Source organism: Eschrichtius robustus, chromosome 13, assembly GCF_028021215.1.
Source record: "Eschrichtius robustus isolate mEscRob2 chromosome 13, mEscRob2.pri, whole genome shotgun sequence".
Taxonomy (NCBI): Eukaryota; Metazoa; Chordata; class Mammalia; order Artiodactyla; family Eschrichtiidae; genus Eschrichtius; species Eschrichtius robustus.
The window spans coordinates 100,181,072-100,196,024 of NC_090836.1; the positions used below are offsets into that span (position 1 = coordinate 100,181,072).

General features: G+C 52.6%; 1 protein-coding gene across 1 annotated transcript; it reads right to left on the bottom strand.

Annotated features, from left to right (window-relative positions):
- Positions 1-6: 6 nt before the first annotated feature.
- On the bottom strand, positions 7-7,818 carry RRP7A (ribosomal RNA processing 7 homolog A). The gene is made up of 7 exons (XM_068559910.1): positions 7,740-7,818; positions 5,952-6,094; positions 3,657-3,782; positions 2,799-2,916; positions 2,388-2,485; positions 1,847-2,045; positions 7-700 (listed from the first exon to the last, which is right to left on the bottom strand). Exons 1-7 carry the CDS (start codon positions 7,810-7,812, stop codon positions 615-617), a joined length of 843 nt encoding a protein of 280 aa, XP_068416011.1. The 5' UTR covers positions 7,813-7,818; the 3' UTR covers positions 7-614.
- Positions 7,819-14,953: the final 7,135 nt, after the last annotated feature.

The following is a 14,953-nucleotide window of genomic DNA, read 5'->3' on the forward strand; positions in this document are numbered from 1 at the left end:
TGGCAGAGCTGGCGGGGGGGGGGGGGGGGGGGGCGGTGTGCGGAGGGGATACAAGATTCTGACTCTAAGTTAATCTGTGACTTCAAGGGGGAGACGGTGTCTGGGTGTGGGAGTTACCTGTTTTGTGACTGGGTAGCAGGCAGAGGGAGGGGCTAGGATAGGCCCACCGGCCTTTTGTAGCCTTCTCTTGCCACCCAGCTGGATGAAAAATAAAATGTTCTTGTATTTTCTCTGCTTTTGAGGCTGTCTCACTGCGCGTGGGGGCTTCTCCATTAGGAGGAAGGGGAGAACACAGCAGACACTCAGCCCTGAGAGGAGAGTCCAGAGACAGGCTGGGGACAGAGCCCAGGACAGGGAAGGAGCCACTTCCTGGGCCAGTGGCTTCCGGAGTCCAAGTCCTTGCGCCGGGCCCCAGGACTGCCAAAGCACGGGAACCAAAGGGTGACACTGTCCTGCACCCCACATCACGTGGGCTCAGATCTCTGGGGCTGGCGCGTGGCCCCTCAGCCTGGGCACGGCCACTGAGATGAGTATTGCAGGCCCCGTGTCCTCGCTGGCCGCGCGCTGCCACCCAGTCACCACCCCTCTCCACGGGGCCCGCGGGCGGGTGAGGCTCAGTAGGGTCGGAACTTGCGCTGGGCCCGCATCAGCTCGATCCTCTGCTTGTCCTCCTGGAACTTCTTGCGCAGCTGCGCGAGATCTGGGGCGAGAGGCGGGAGGAGACAGGGCCGGGATCAGGCCTGGCGGAAGCTGCCCCCCACTCGCGAGGGCAGCCGCCCCTCCCTCAGTCCCCACTCCCCGCTGGGGGCGCTCAGCACGGCGCCCCCGTCGCCTCTGCGGTGGGAACCGGAACCGGACTGCAGCCCAGTCGGAGGGCAGAGGCTGAAGTGGAGCGGAAAGCACGCCCGAGGTTTCAGACGGAAAACTCACCAGGTCAAAGAGAAAGCAGAGAAAGCAAAAGGGCACTTGCCCCCTTACCACCCCGCCTCCAACGGCCCCCCCAAGGTGAAGGAAGAAGGTCCCGGGACACCTCTCCCAGCCCCTCCTCACGGCAGCTCTCAGGCTGGGGGCGCGCAAGTAAGGGGCCGCCACCCCGAGACTGCCACAGAATTCACACGGCAACTCTGGTCACCGAGTGACCGGGTCGGGGCGCCGGGTGTGGGGTTTTGAGCCCAAGGCAGGGGAGGCTGGTGGAGGCCCGTCAGGCGGGTCCAGAGGAGCGCGGAGCGAAGGAGCGGAAGGGGGCGGGCAGGGTGTGGGCAGGAGCAGTGAGGCAGGTGAGAGCACGGTGTGACCAGGGCCTCCCCCGTGCAAGGCCAGGAGCCTCTCCCGGGTCCACGGGGAAGCCGTCCTGCCAGCAGGAGACCAGGCGGCCCGGGCCGCGAGCTCAGTGTCACTGCCACCGAGAGCAGCCACAGGTGGTCAGGGGCTCCCCCCGAGGCGCTCTCCCCGCAGGCCGCCCCCCGGCCCTGCCCCCAACACACCCCCGCCGTGAGCTCCTGAAAGCCACCCTCTGCGTGTGGCTCCGTGCCGGAGGCTGACGGGGGCCTGGAAGTGGGGCCTACATCCCAGGTGCCTGTGCAGCCTCAATACCCAGAGACACCCGCAGCTGCCTTGGGAGCAACAGGGAGCCCACGACACGGGGACGCTGCCAGGCTGGGACCCTAACCCCAGAGCCTGTTGGGAAGTCTGCGCCCAAGAACGCCCTACCCTCCCGCAGGCCTAGCGCCTGCCGTCAGGAGCTCCGTGTCTGGCCAGGGCTGGCAGAGCGGCCACAAGACCGCGTCCACAGCCCGGGCGCCCAGGGCAGGGGGCCGAAGGACAGGGGCCTGGGGCACGCCCTTACGCTCCATCTTGGTCTCGCGGTGCTGCCAGGCGTAGAAGTTGAGCAGCTCCTTGCGTGCACGCTTCCGCTTCTCCCTCTCCAGCACCCGCAGGCTGGCCGCCTCCGTCCTCGGGAGCACCGGCCGCCGGCCGCGGCGGGTCACCTTCACCCAGCCCTCCTCGTCGGGGACCCCTTCCTCCTCCTTGGCCTTAGCCTCCTCCTGCAAAGAACGTGGCCCTGTGACGGGCAGGTGCCTGGGAGCCGCCCTGCAGCCCAGGAGCACCTCACCTCCTCCTCTCCGCTCTCCCTCCCGTGCCCAGGACCGCCCTGGCACCGGGACCACCCTGGCACCGGGACCACCCTGGCGCCGCGGCACAGCGTGAGCGGCTGAGTGTGGGGAAAGGGCGGAGGGCAGACGTGCCGACGCTGCCTCCTCCTCCACCCTCGACCGTCCGTTCCCTAGAGACCATTCTGCGACTAGATGTTACCCAGCCAGGAGGCCCGGGACTCAGCAGAGAGAGAGGAGCCTGGACTCCACCAGCCGCCCGTGCGGAAGCCCCACCTCAGCCATCTTCTCGTCGTACGTCTCCATGAACGTGTCCACCTCGACCCTCAGGGCCTCGGGGTCCGGCACCGAGTCTGCGTAGTCTCTGATCCACTCTGAGGGAGGAGGGAGCGAGAGACACGGGATTCCAGGCCCGCCCCTCGGGGCCCCGCCCAGGACCTGGCAGGCCAGTCGGGATCTTCTCACACAGGCCGCAGGGATGGAGACTCGTGGGCCAGGGTTCGGGGGGTGAGGAGGAGCCTAGTGGTGGCAAGCTGGGCCCTCACCTATGCCCACACCGAGTGCCAAGCTCAAGCCTCCCACGCCTGCTCTGAGGGCGAGGGGACACGGCAGACGCCAGCCCACAAAGCTCCCCTCCCCGACCCCAGGCACAGGAAGGAGGCGCCCGCTGGCACCCGAGGTACTGACTGTGAATGCCGCTCTTCACAGGGTGACTCTCTGTCGAGACCAGCAGAGGGCCCTTCAGGGCCAAGGTAGCTGACACCCCACGTGGCTTCTGGAACACCACGTAGGCCACCTGGAAGCCCTGGGAGGAGGAGAGATGTCAGTGCCGGGAGCCTTCCCATCCTCCCAGCCATCCCAGGCCTGGCCCAAGGGCTCCCCCCTGCCCTCAGCCTGACTTGTCGCGGGGCCGGGGGAGATGTGCCGGGCTGTTCCTGAACGTGAAGGTAACCAGGAGGTTGTTCTAATCCAGGGGTGGGGCGGCCACACTCCTAGTTATGCAACTTCTGCTAAAAATGACCCGATCCCACCTCTTCACCAGGGAGAGGTGAGACACTCAGGGCCTTTGTTCCAGGTGTGGGAGGGACTCAGTGAAGCGCGTGTCTCCCTGGGCCAGGAGTGGACAGACAGATGGGGCGCTCACTAGTTCACACTCCACTAAACAGGAGGAGGTGTGGACTCAAGGCACGCAGGGAAACGAGGCCCAGGCCACCAAGCCTCAGGAAGAATCGACCTCAATGCGGGACGCAGGGGGTGGCTCAGGGAGGCCCCTCGGGCAGTGAGCAGAGATGCCTCTGAGCTTTCACCCAGGACAATGGAAAGAGCCAGACAGGAAGCTAAAGGACACGGCAAATCTGGGAAAGGAGTGGCAGCTGTTCACCTGACAGCCCTCCTAGACCACACAGGCCAGGACTGGCCTGAGCACAGGAAACGCTTGCAAGTCCCACTGCCGCCCCCGACGCCACCTTCCCCTTACGCACTGGGGACACTGCCCTAGCCCGACCCACACCATCATTCAAGCAGACCCCAGTACTGGAGGCTTACAGGAACTGGCTTGGGGTGAAAGAACTTTGACTTTGGCTCCTTTGGGCTCTCAGCAAGATCCGGCTTCTCCTGTAACTCCACCGACTGGACAGGGCCGCAGGGGGACAGCAGGCGGGACAGGCACTCCTGCCGTGGCCGGAGAGAAGCACAGTATGAGCGGCTACAGGGCCTTTCTGGAGCCTCCCTCCGCCCTGGGCAGCACTGCCAGGGGACCGGGGCCCAGAAGGTCTCGGAGTCCAACCTGGGGGCGTGCACAGAGGGCCTGGGCAAGCCACCACCTCCTCAACACAGAGGTCACAACCCCGGCCCCCCACGGCCCCAGACAGCAACCTTGTGAATTTTCACGTTCAAAGCTGTGGGTAAAAAGTCCACTGGCCGGGGACTCGGGAGGGAGGAGACAGAGGTGAGACAAAATTCAGGTATAAGCTTTTTGGCTTTATGACAGGACCCTGCTAGAAGCACGTGCCCAGGGTACGCTTGGTCTGTTCCTGAAAGGGATTTCTCTGTTTGAAAGTGAATGATCCGGGACTTCCCTGGTGGCGCAGTGGTTAAGAATCCGCCTGCCAATGCAGGGGACACGGGTTCGAGCACTGGTCCAGGAAGATCCCACATGCCATGGAGCAACTAAGCCCGTGCACCACAACTACTGAGCCTGCGCGCTAGAGCCCACGAGCCACAACTACTGAAGCCCGCGTGCCTGGAGCCCGTGCTCCGCAACAAGAGAAGCCACCGCAATGAGAAGCCCGCGCACCGCAACGAAGAGTAGCCCCCGCTCACCGCAACTAGAGAAAGCCTGCGCACAGCAACGAAGACCCAACGCAGCCAAAAATAAATAAATAATAAAATAAATAAATTAAAAAAAAAAAAAAGTGAATGATCCGTAAAGTAGGAGTGGGTTCTCAACTTTTTTAAAAAAATTATTACAAGAAGAGGTGGGGACATTTTTAGTTTTATTCTGAGTACTCTGATTTTATAAGACAACCAACTAAGTTTTACTACCTGAATCAGCCATTTAAAAAGAGTTAAATCTGGGAATTCCCTGGCTGTCTAGTGATTAGGGCTCCATGCTTCCACTGCAGGGGGCACGGGATCAATCCCTGGTTGGGGAACTAAAATCCCACATGCCGTGAGGCACAGCCAAAAAAAAAAAAAAAAAAAAAAGAGTTAAATCTACTCCGTTGGAATCAGGATGCTGGTTATCCTTGGTGGGGGGGAGGGGCATGACGGGATTTCTGGGGGTGCAGGTGATGTTCTGTTTCTCGACCTGAGTACTGATGACACAGGTTTGCTCAGTGTGTGAAATGCAGTGAGTGCTACACTTGGGTCCAGGCCCTTCTCCATACATACATTAGTCTTCAGTAAAGGTTAAAAATGACACCCTCTCCTCTCACTGCTTCTTTTTCTCTTTAACTGTAGAGGAATCTTTTTGAAATTAGTATTTCTTTCCTGAAAAAAAACATCAAAAATCCAGCAATTCCCTTAGTTTCTCTTCTGTAAATTAATGAAATACTAAATTTAACAGCTTTTGTGAAAAAAAATTAACAGACATGTCTGCATAGTAGACTCAGAGGTAATTTTATTTTCTTCTACTTTTCCTATGGACATGTATCAGATTTTTTTTTTTTTTTAACATTTATTTATTTATTTGGCTGTGCTGGGTCTTAGCTGTGGCACGAGGGATCTTCGTTGCGGCACGCAGACTCTTAGTTGCGGCATGCAGGATCTAGTTCCCCAGCCAGAGATCGAACCTGGGCCCCCTGCATTGGGAGCACGGAGTCTTAACCACTGGACCACCAGGGAAGTCCCATCCCTCAATTTTTTAAAAAAATGACAATGATTATGTTGTCAGATGTCACACAAGTAGTTGGCACAACTTTCACAATACTCAAGAAAAATGTTTGAGAACATGTGTCTCTGTCTTCACATGGAATTATGGTAGACAGGGACAGTTATGCATCGATCGCTTTAAGCGACAGAACATTTCAGCTGTATTATTAACAGTACCTGCAATGGACATGTATCAATTTTATAATCAGGGGAAAAAAACACATAACTTAAACAATTCTGGGTAACATAAAAAGCTCTGGGTTCCCTAGAGAATTATATTTTTTACAACACACCTTTAAAAGGCCAATCTCCTGTCACAAGAGAGGCAGCCTTACAGATACCACCCCTCAGGGCTTCAGTTAGCTGTTTCCACTGCACCACTAAGGACTTGGTGGGGGGCCCGTAGGAGCCCAGCTCTGCCTGGAGCCCCCGCCCCAGCCTCAGGTTCCCTCCCAGATACCAGTTTACCTCTGTGCAGTATGGGGGCACATTGAGGACAAAAAGGGTCCGTTTCTGAGGCCAGGAAGACTTGGTGCCTTCTCGAACTTTGTGCTCTCTCACATAGAGGTAATGAGAAGACTGCTGCTTTTCAGAGAATTTGATGGGAATGGCTGGAAGGAAAATGGGGGCGGGGAGGGACAGCATGAAAGTCAGGTTCAGGCTGTCCCTTTCTAGTCCTGTGTGTCTGTCTGTCCATCCATCCTTCACTGAGCCCTTCCCCTAGGCAAGGCCTGTGCAGGGTGTTATGCAGGCTGGGAGGGTGAACAGATAATCTGCCCAGAAAGGGCTCCCAAGCTTGTGGGAGAGAGAATGTGAACAGGATGCGAAAGGAGAGAAGTTCAAACTCCGCTGCTCTTGGGGTAAACAGCCAAAACCTTACCGTGGCCACCTCTGCAGCCTCTTCTCACCCCACCCTCCCCCCTCCACACCACATGCTGGCCCCTCTGGCCTCCTCTCTGTTCCTCCAGTAAGCCAGGGCCTCACACATGCTCTCCCCTTCCTGAAACATCAACCCTCGTCCTTCCACCCATTCTTCAGGTTTTCACTTCACTTCCTCAGGAGAGCTTCACATGCCAGGTTAGATCCACCTGCTCTGTGCCTTCTTAACTTCTCTCACGGTCTCTGTGTCTCTATTTGTGTGATTTTTTTTTTTTTTTTTGGCCACACCATGGCATGCGGGATCTTAGTTCCCCGACCAGGGATTGAACCCGTGCCCCCTGCAGTGGAAGCACGGAGTCCTAACCACTGGACCGCCAGGGAAGACCCTCGTGTGATGATCAAGATCATCGCTGGCATTCCCATAAACTCTAATCCTCATCAAGCTAAGGAATGTTCTGCTTTTCTCACCACCTTCTTCAGAGCACAGTGAGGATACAGTTGCAATCCCTGCACTCAGGAAGCTCACATGGTGAAGGGAGAAAAGGAGAAAAGGACAACAAGTAAGCATGTAACAAGGTCGTATCAAACAGGAAGGAAACACACAGAGTGAAGTAGTGCAGGGTGATGGGTGGCAGAAGCCTTATTAGGACAGGCCATCGATCGGGACCACCTCTTTGAGGAAGAAACATTAAAGCCTAGACCAGAATGACAGGAAGCCGTGTAACAGCGCAGAGCTGTCTGAGGAAGAAGTCCCAGTAAGTACAAAAACGCTGAGGGTGTAAAGCTTGTTGCCTCAGAGGAACAGAAAGACAGAGCTGTAGGTTAGCCGGAGCCAGGCCATGCGGGGCTACGCAGGTCAATGGTGGGAAGTCTGGATTTTGTTTTAGGTGCTAACTTTAGCCACTGGAGGGAATTCAGTGGGTATGGGCGTGTGAGGCAAGATCTGCTTTAAATCTGACTTTAGAAAGAACATTCTGGCTCCTGGGTGGAAAACGGAAGGCAGGAGAACCAGTGCGGAGGGCACAGGCCAGGTGAGCGCTGAGGGGGCTGGACTAGGAACTGCAAAGGGGAACTGGTAAGCGGATGGGCGCACCTCAGGGGGAGAGTGTAGACGGACGCGGGTTCGCCCTGGGAGAGTGTAGACAGAGGTGGCTTCACTCAAGGGAAGCGTTGGCCAAACTAGGCTCGTCCCGGGCGAGTGGAGCCAGATGGGAACAGGGCGCCGCGTGGGTCTTGGGGGGCCCCGGGCCTCACAACCTTCAGGGGCTCATGTCCAACTGTGTGGCTGCTCCTGGGGGCCCCGAGCCACTGCCGACCCCGAGCCTCCTCCCGACGAAGCCTGGCCGTCCCCCGGCCCCGCGTCCCGCAGCCCCTCACCTGAGTAGCCCGGCGGGCTCAGAATTCCCTTCTCAGAGTCCCGCGCCGCACGCTTCCTCCGGCGCGCCACCATCTTGCCAACCGGAAGCCGCGGGGGCCGCTGGGAGTTGTAGTTCGGCTCAGATAGCCGTTTCCGTGACGACGGCGCCGCCTGGGGGCCCCGCCCCTCGGTTCCAAGCCCGCCTATCCCGGCCCCTACTCCCCGCCCCCCCGCCCGCTCCCTCCTGCAGTCCTCCCAGGGCGCCACCTTCATTTGCTCGGAATAAAGTCTGCGCGTGAATGTGGGGATAAATGGCGTAGAGCTGGGCCGCTCACGGGTGCGACCTCTACTTTCCGTTCATTCATTCATCCATTCCACAAATAGCAGTGAATACTCCTGGCACTGTCCTCAGCGCTAGAGATACAGGGGTGAAATAAAATAGAGCCTTCCCAGAGTTTATTTCCTAACGAGGGAAAGAAACTATGACCCCAGGGACTTCTCTGGTGGTTCAGTGAGTAAAACTGTGCGCTCCCAATGCAGCAGGCCGAGGTTCAATCCCTGGTCGGGGAACTAGATCCCGCATGCATGTCACAACTAAAGATCCCGCATGCCGCAACGAAGACCCGGCGCAGCCAAAAATAAACAAATAACTTGAAAAATAATAATAATAAAAAAGAAACCAGTAAACATCTAAAGAAGCAACGTATAAAGCATGCGCATCAGTGCAAAGTGCGGGGAGTGTGGTGAGGGAAGGTGTTGTCATTTTAAATAAGACGAAGCCCTCATTGAAGTGACATTTGAACAAAATACTGAAGGAGGTGGGGGAGCAGGGCGTTCAGGTGAAGAGATTCTGGGCAGAGGGAACTGGCGAGGGGCCCTGAGGCTGGAGCCTACCTGGTGTGGTAGAGAAATAGCGGAGAGCACAGTGAGCCAGAGGAAGAATCCGTCAGGGGGCGGGGGGCTTGGTGGGTCCGGTAGGATCAGGTAGGCCACTGGAAGCACTTTAACTGTTACTCTGAGTGTGATGGGGGCCACTGTGGGATTTTGAGCAGAGAGGAGTCACTGTATTACAGTTAGACTGTGGGGGGCAAGGGCAGCAGTAGGGTTGTTTAGGACACCATCACAATAATCTGGGGGAAAGATGATGGCTTGGTCACCAAGGAAGTAGCAGTGGAGGTGGTGACTAGTTGGATTCTGTGTATGTTCTGAACAATTCCAGTGGGATTTGCTGACCGATCGGATATGCAGTGTGAGAAAAAAGAGAGATCCAGGACTACTGCCAGGTTTCAGTGTCTGAGCAACTAGAAGAATGGTGTTGTCATTTACTGAGATGGGAAGACTGTAGGAGAGGTGGGCTTGGAGCAGGAAAGGGTGGGCAGATCTGGACTTCGCTGCGGACCACGTTGAGATGCCCATTAGACATCCCAGGGGAGAGGTCAGGTGGGCAGATAGATATGAAACTGAAGATCACAGAAGAGGTCTGACTTGGAAATACATGTGGGAGCTGGTGATGTACAGATGTTATTGAAAGCTATGAGAGAGGGTGCCATCACCCAGGGAGTGAATGTAGACAGAGGAGAGAAGTCCAAGGACTCTATTTTTCTGATGACCAAAGGCCCACTCAGACCATGTACCCAACTCCCCTTGAAATTTCCAGTATTCCCCTTGTCCCAGTGTACAGTTACTTCTTGGAAGTGGCTGTGGGTCCCTTTGGGGAAGGCCTGGTGGAATTGCTACTGCAAATGTTCGCTCTGGCATTACAGCATTCTTCTCAAGGGGACCCAGCCTCCCTTTCAATCAGTGACCTCTGGGTCTGAGGACTGACTTGGGCCCAGAAACTGGATGAGGGGTTGAGATTTTTCTATTAGCAGCTGGCGTTAGCCTCCTGTTTACTTGTTTTCCATCTTTCTTTGATGATAAAAGTCAAGAAATATCATGGTTGCCATAGTCCCTGGGAATACCATGGTCTGCTAGCCATCAGCACAGAACCCTGCAGGCCCAAGCTCCCTGGCTGCCACTTGGCCTTGCTCCTGTTCTGGTAGTTACATCAACCCAACCTCTGCTCTCTGGAATCCTATCATCCCCACTGACCTCTGGGAGCCCAGCTCAAGGTACTGTCTACCCCTCTGGCCTCAGAGGCAGCCCCCCGAGCCCCCTGTGGTATCAGTGCTCCTCACTCGTGCATTCATTGTGCTTGAGTGAAGGCAGTTCCTGTGGGCCCTCTGAGCATGCAGCCAGCTGGGTTCTCTGGTCTTACGTCCACCTCTGAGCCTTTTGGTCCCTTCTCAATACCCTGCCAAGATCGTTCTGTTACCTCCCTCTTATTTAGTGGGGCCACCATTTCTTCCACACTTCAAGGAGCCATCTCAGTGGCATATCAGGACTGGCTCCAGGGGTCTTGCCAGATCACATCCTGAGCCTCGGGGGAGTGGCTCCCTGTCTGTAAACTCTCCCTCACCCAACCTAATATTCTGCTCTCTTCCCACCAGAACCCTCAAGACCCACCTTGGATGTGTTCTTGTTCCTGCTGGCACATCTCAGCCAGTTTCTGCAGCCAGTGTGGGGAATCATCTCAATTCTCTCATGGCAGGGACAGGACTTCCCCAGTTGGGCTGTGGGGAGACTCGATCATAATTATTGGTCCAGAAGCAAAGAGGGAACTTAGGGGAGAAGATCTTGAGGAGGGAAAGCATTGCTTCAAGGCTTCTACCTTAAGGGGTGTATTAGTCAGGGTTCTCCAGAGAAACAGAACCAATAGGATATAGAGATAGATAGATGAAAGAAAGAAAGAAAGAAAGAAAGAAAGAAAGAAAGAAAGAAAGAAAGAAAGAAAGAAAGAAAGAAAGAAAGAAAGAAAGAAAGAAAGGAAGGAAGGAAGGAAGGAAGGAAGGAAGGAAGGAAAGAAAGAAAGGAAGGAAGGAAGGAAGGAAGGAAGGAAGGAAGGAAGGAAGGAAGGAAGGAAGGAAGAGAAGAAAGAAAGAAAGAAGAAAGAAAGAAAGAAAGAAAGAAAGAAAGAAAGAAAGAAAGAAAGAAAGAAAGAAAGAAAGAAAGAAAGAAAGAAAGAAAGAAAGATTTATTATAAAAATTGGCTCATGTGATTATGGAGGCCAAGAAGCTCCACGATCGGCTGTCTGGAAGCTGGAGAACCAGGAAAGCCGGTGGTTTGGTTAAGTCTGTGTGTGGAGGTCTGAGAACCAGGAGCACGGATGTCCGAGGGCAGAAGAAGATGGACGTCCCAGGTCAAGCAGAGGGAGCCAATTTACCCTTCCTTTGCCTTTTTGTTCTGTTTGGGCCCCCAACAGATTAGGTGATGCCCACGCACACTGGTGAGGGCCATCGTCTTATCCAGGCTACCAACTCAAATGCTGATCTCTACTGGACACACCCTCACAGACACACCCAGAAAGAATTTGTTTACCAGTTATCTGGGCTCCCTTATCCCTGTCAAACTGACATATAGAATTAACCATTACAGGGAGCTCCCTGCTGGCCTAGTGGTTGGGATTCCGGGCTTTCATTGCTGGCTGGGGTCCAGGTTTGGTCCCAGGTCAGAGAACTGAGGTCCCGCAAGCCTCACGGGGAAAAAAAAAAAAAGAATTAACCATCACAGGGGGTACTTTGCGTGGTCTCCAGGTAAGAGGCTGCTATTCTCAAGCAAGAGGGAATGGGCCACTTCTACTGGCTCAGGGGGTTAATGGGAATCTGGGGTTCAAGATCCTTAAGCCCATCTACCAGATGTCCCCGTGCTAGGTTTCAGTGTCTCACTCCTTCCCTTCTGTGACCACGACTGGAGCACAGGCTTTAGCAGAGTCATCTTTTTGGCCTGCTGCAGAACTCTACTCTTCTCAGGCAGGTTCTGGGCCTTCACCAGTACAGGCTGCCGTAGACAAGAGTCTTTAAACACTGATATTGAAGCCTCCTGGCTTTCACACTGGGCCATGGATTGATAAATGTCTGTCCTGAGCCTGTTATTTTCTTCCTCAGCACATCATTGCCACTTAATAATAATCAAGTTCACTTTCCATATAAATCACCATTGCCCCATGTATCTCAAATGTTAGAGACATTGCCTAAGCCAGTGTACCCCCTTCCCCAATGTGCCCCATCCCAGGGCAGAAGAGATGAGTCTTAGTAATTATGAGATTCAGCATGCCAAGTGTTATCACCACAAATTTCAGCTAGCTGTTGCTGCATAACAAACTTCCCCACAACTTAACTGCTCAAAACAGTAGCTGTTTTATTATCTCTCATGATTTTGTGGGTTAGGAATTTGTGCCAGGTGATTCCTTTGCTCCATATAGCATTGACTGAGGTCACTCTGTGGTATTCAGTTTGCATATGGTCTGGTCTGAAGGGTCCAAGTCAGGTTCACACATATCTGGCATCTTAGCAGGGATGGCTGGAAGGCTGGGCTCACGTGGGACTGTCAGCTAGAGCACCTAGCCATGGCTTTCCCAGTATATGGTCTCAGTAGTGAGTCTTCATACGTGGTGGCTCAAGGCCTCCAGAGGGTGTTCCAGGGGTAGGAAGTGGGGAAGTGGCCAACCTTTCAAAGTCTGGGGCCAGAAGCTGGCTGACTCATGTCTGGTTAAAACAGTTACAGAGCCTACTCAGATTCAGGAGGGGCACAGACCCCACCTCTTGAAGGGAAGAGTGTCAAATAATTTGCAGCTATCTTTAATCCACCATAATACCTACTCCAGTTACTGTCACCAACTGGATCTTTGTTGCCATCTAGCTGTTGAGTCTTCCAATTCCAGAATCTAATTCTGAGTATCTATTTCTTAGACTCCCTTCTGGTACCAATTGTTCTAGAGTGGGTTCTCCCAGAAGCAGACCTTGGGACAAGGACTGAGGCGCAAGTAGTTTATTTGGTAGGTAATCCCAGGAGATACCACTAGGGAATTTAGTGCACGGCTCTAAGTTCCAACACGCCACCTTGAGTAGACTGATAGCTTTGTCTCCTCTTCCCTCTTTAGCCTTTGAAATCCAGTATTTAAGTCCTTGTATCAACAAATACCTGTAGGGTAGCTATATCTTCACTGCTAACTTAACATTTCAATATCTAGATTCTTCATTTTTGTGCCTGGAGATATTCCTTATTTTCACAGGTGTACAGCAGTGAAAGGAAGGTTGTTATATGAAGAGCTTCTAGGCGTTTTGTAAGGAGAGGGTTTTCCATATAACTTAGTTCTGCTTATTGCTGGAAGCAAAGGTCCTATTTTTTCAGCTTCAAATAATCTCTGGGAGATTTTTTCTAAAGATAGCTGCCAACAATTCCTCCCAGCCCTGTAAATACCTGCCACTCCTTTCATCAAGAGCTGGAGGCTATGTCCCTACTTGAATCTGGCCAGTCTGTGACTTGCTTTGACCAACAGATTGTGACAGAAGTCATATACTGGGGTTTTCAAGCCCAGGATTTAAGCTTATAGCCTCCATCCTCCTGGGATCTAGCCATATAAAGAAACTTGACCTAGACTTCTGAGAGAGAGAGACCAAATGGAGAGAGGGAGGCTGCCAGCTGAGTCGTGTGAATTAAGTTGTATCAGTTGTTCTAGCCCCAGCTGTACTGATGGAACGAAGCTGTAGGAGTGAACCCCACTAACACCATGTGGCGGAGAGACGAGTCATCCCTGCTAAGCCCTGCCCAAGTAGCAGAATACTGAGAACATAAATTATTCTTGCTGTTTCAAGTCACTAAGTTTTTCATAACAGCTTTATTGAGATATAACTCACATACCATAAAACCCGCTGTTTCAAAGTATGTAATTCGGTGGGTTTTAGTATATTCACAAGGTTGTGCCACCATCACTGCTATCTAATTCTAGAACATTTTGAGAATCCTAAAAAGAAACCCCATACCCATTACCAGCCACCCAATCTTCTCCTTCTGCCTTCAGCCCCTGGTACCCACTAGTCGCCCGCTATGGACTTGTTTATTCTGGACATATCATATATATGGAATCGTACAATATGTGGTCTTTTGTGACTGGCTTCCTTTGCTTAGCATAATTTTTTTCAAGGTTCATCCATGTTGCAGCATGTATCAGTATTTCATTCCTTTTTTTAAAATTGTGGTAAAATAAACATAAAACTCACCATTTTAATCATGTTTAAGTGTACAATGTAGTGGCATTTGGTACATTCACATTGTTGTGCAACTGTCCCCATTATCCACCTCCAGAACTTTCTCACTGTCCCAAATTTAAAGTCTGTACCCACTTTCCCCTCTTCCCAGCCCCTGTTAACCACTATTCTACTTTCTGTTTCTATGAGTTTGACTACATTAGGTACTTCATATAAGGTCCTCTTGCATCTTATTTCACTTACCATGTTTTCAAGGTTAATTAATGTTGTAGCATGTATCAGGACTTCCTGTCTTTTTAAGGCTGAATAATATTTCATTGTATGTATAGACCACATTTTCTTTATCCATTCATCTGTCAATGGACATATGGGTGTTCCTACTTTTGGCTGTTATGAATAATGTTGCTATGAATATTCATGTACAAGTTTTGTGCAGACATGTTTTAATTTCTGTTGGGTATAGAGCTAGGAGTGGAATTTCTTGGTTACTCTATGTTTAACTCTATGTTTAACTTTTTGAGGAACAGCCAAACTGTTTTCCAAAGTGGCTGTCCCATTTAAAAATCCCACCAGGGCTTCCCTGGTGGCGCAGTGGTTAAGAATCCGCCTGCCAATGCAGGAGACACGGGTTCGAGCCCTGGTCCGGGAAGATCCCACATGCCGCGGAGCAACTAAGCCCGTGCGCCACAACTACTGAGCCTGTGCTCTAGAGCCTTCGAGCCACAGCTACTGAAGCCCACGCGCCTAGAGCCCGTGCTCCGCAACAACAGAAGCCGCCACGATGAGAAGCCCGCGCACAGCAACGAAGACCCAACGCAGCCATAAATAAATTAATTAATTAATTAAAAAAAAAATCCCACCAGCAATGTATGAGGTTTCCAAGTTCTCCACATCCTTACCTTGACTTGTTATTATCTATCTTTGATTAGAAGTATCTTACTGGAAGATACTGTACTGAAGTGGTATCTTACTGGATTTTGATTTAATTTCCCTAATGACTAATGAGGTTGAGCATCTTTTCATGTGCTTGTTGGCCATTTGTGTATCTTTTTTTTTCTTTTGAGAAATGTCACTTCAAATCCTTTGCTCATTTTGGGAGGTTATTTGTCCTTTTATTTTTATTTTTTAAACTATATATTTATTTATT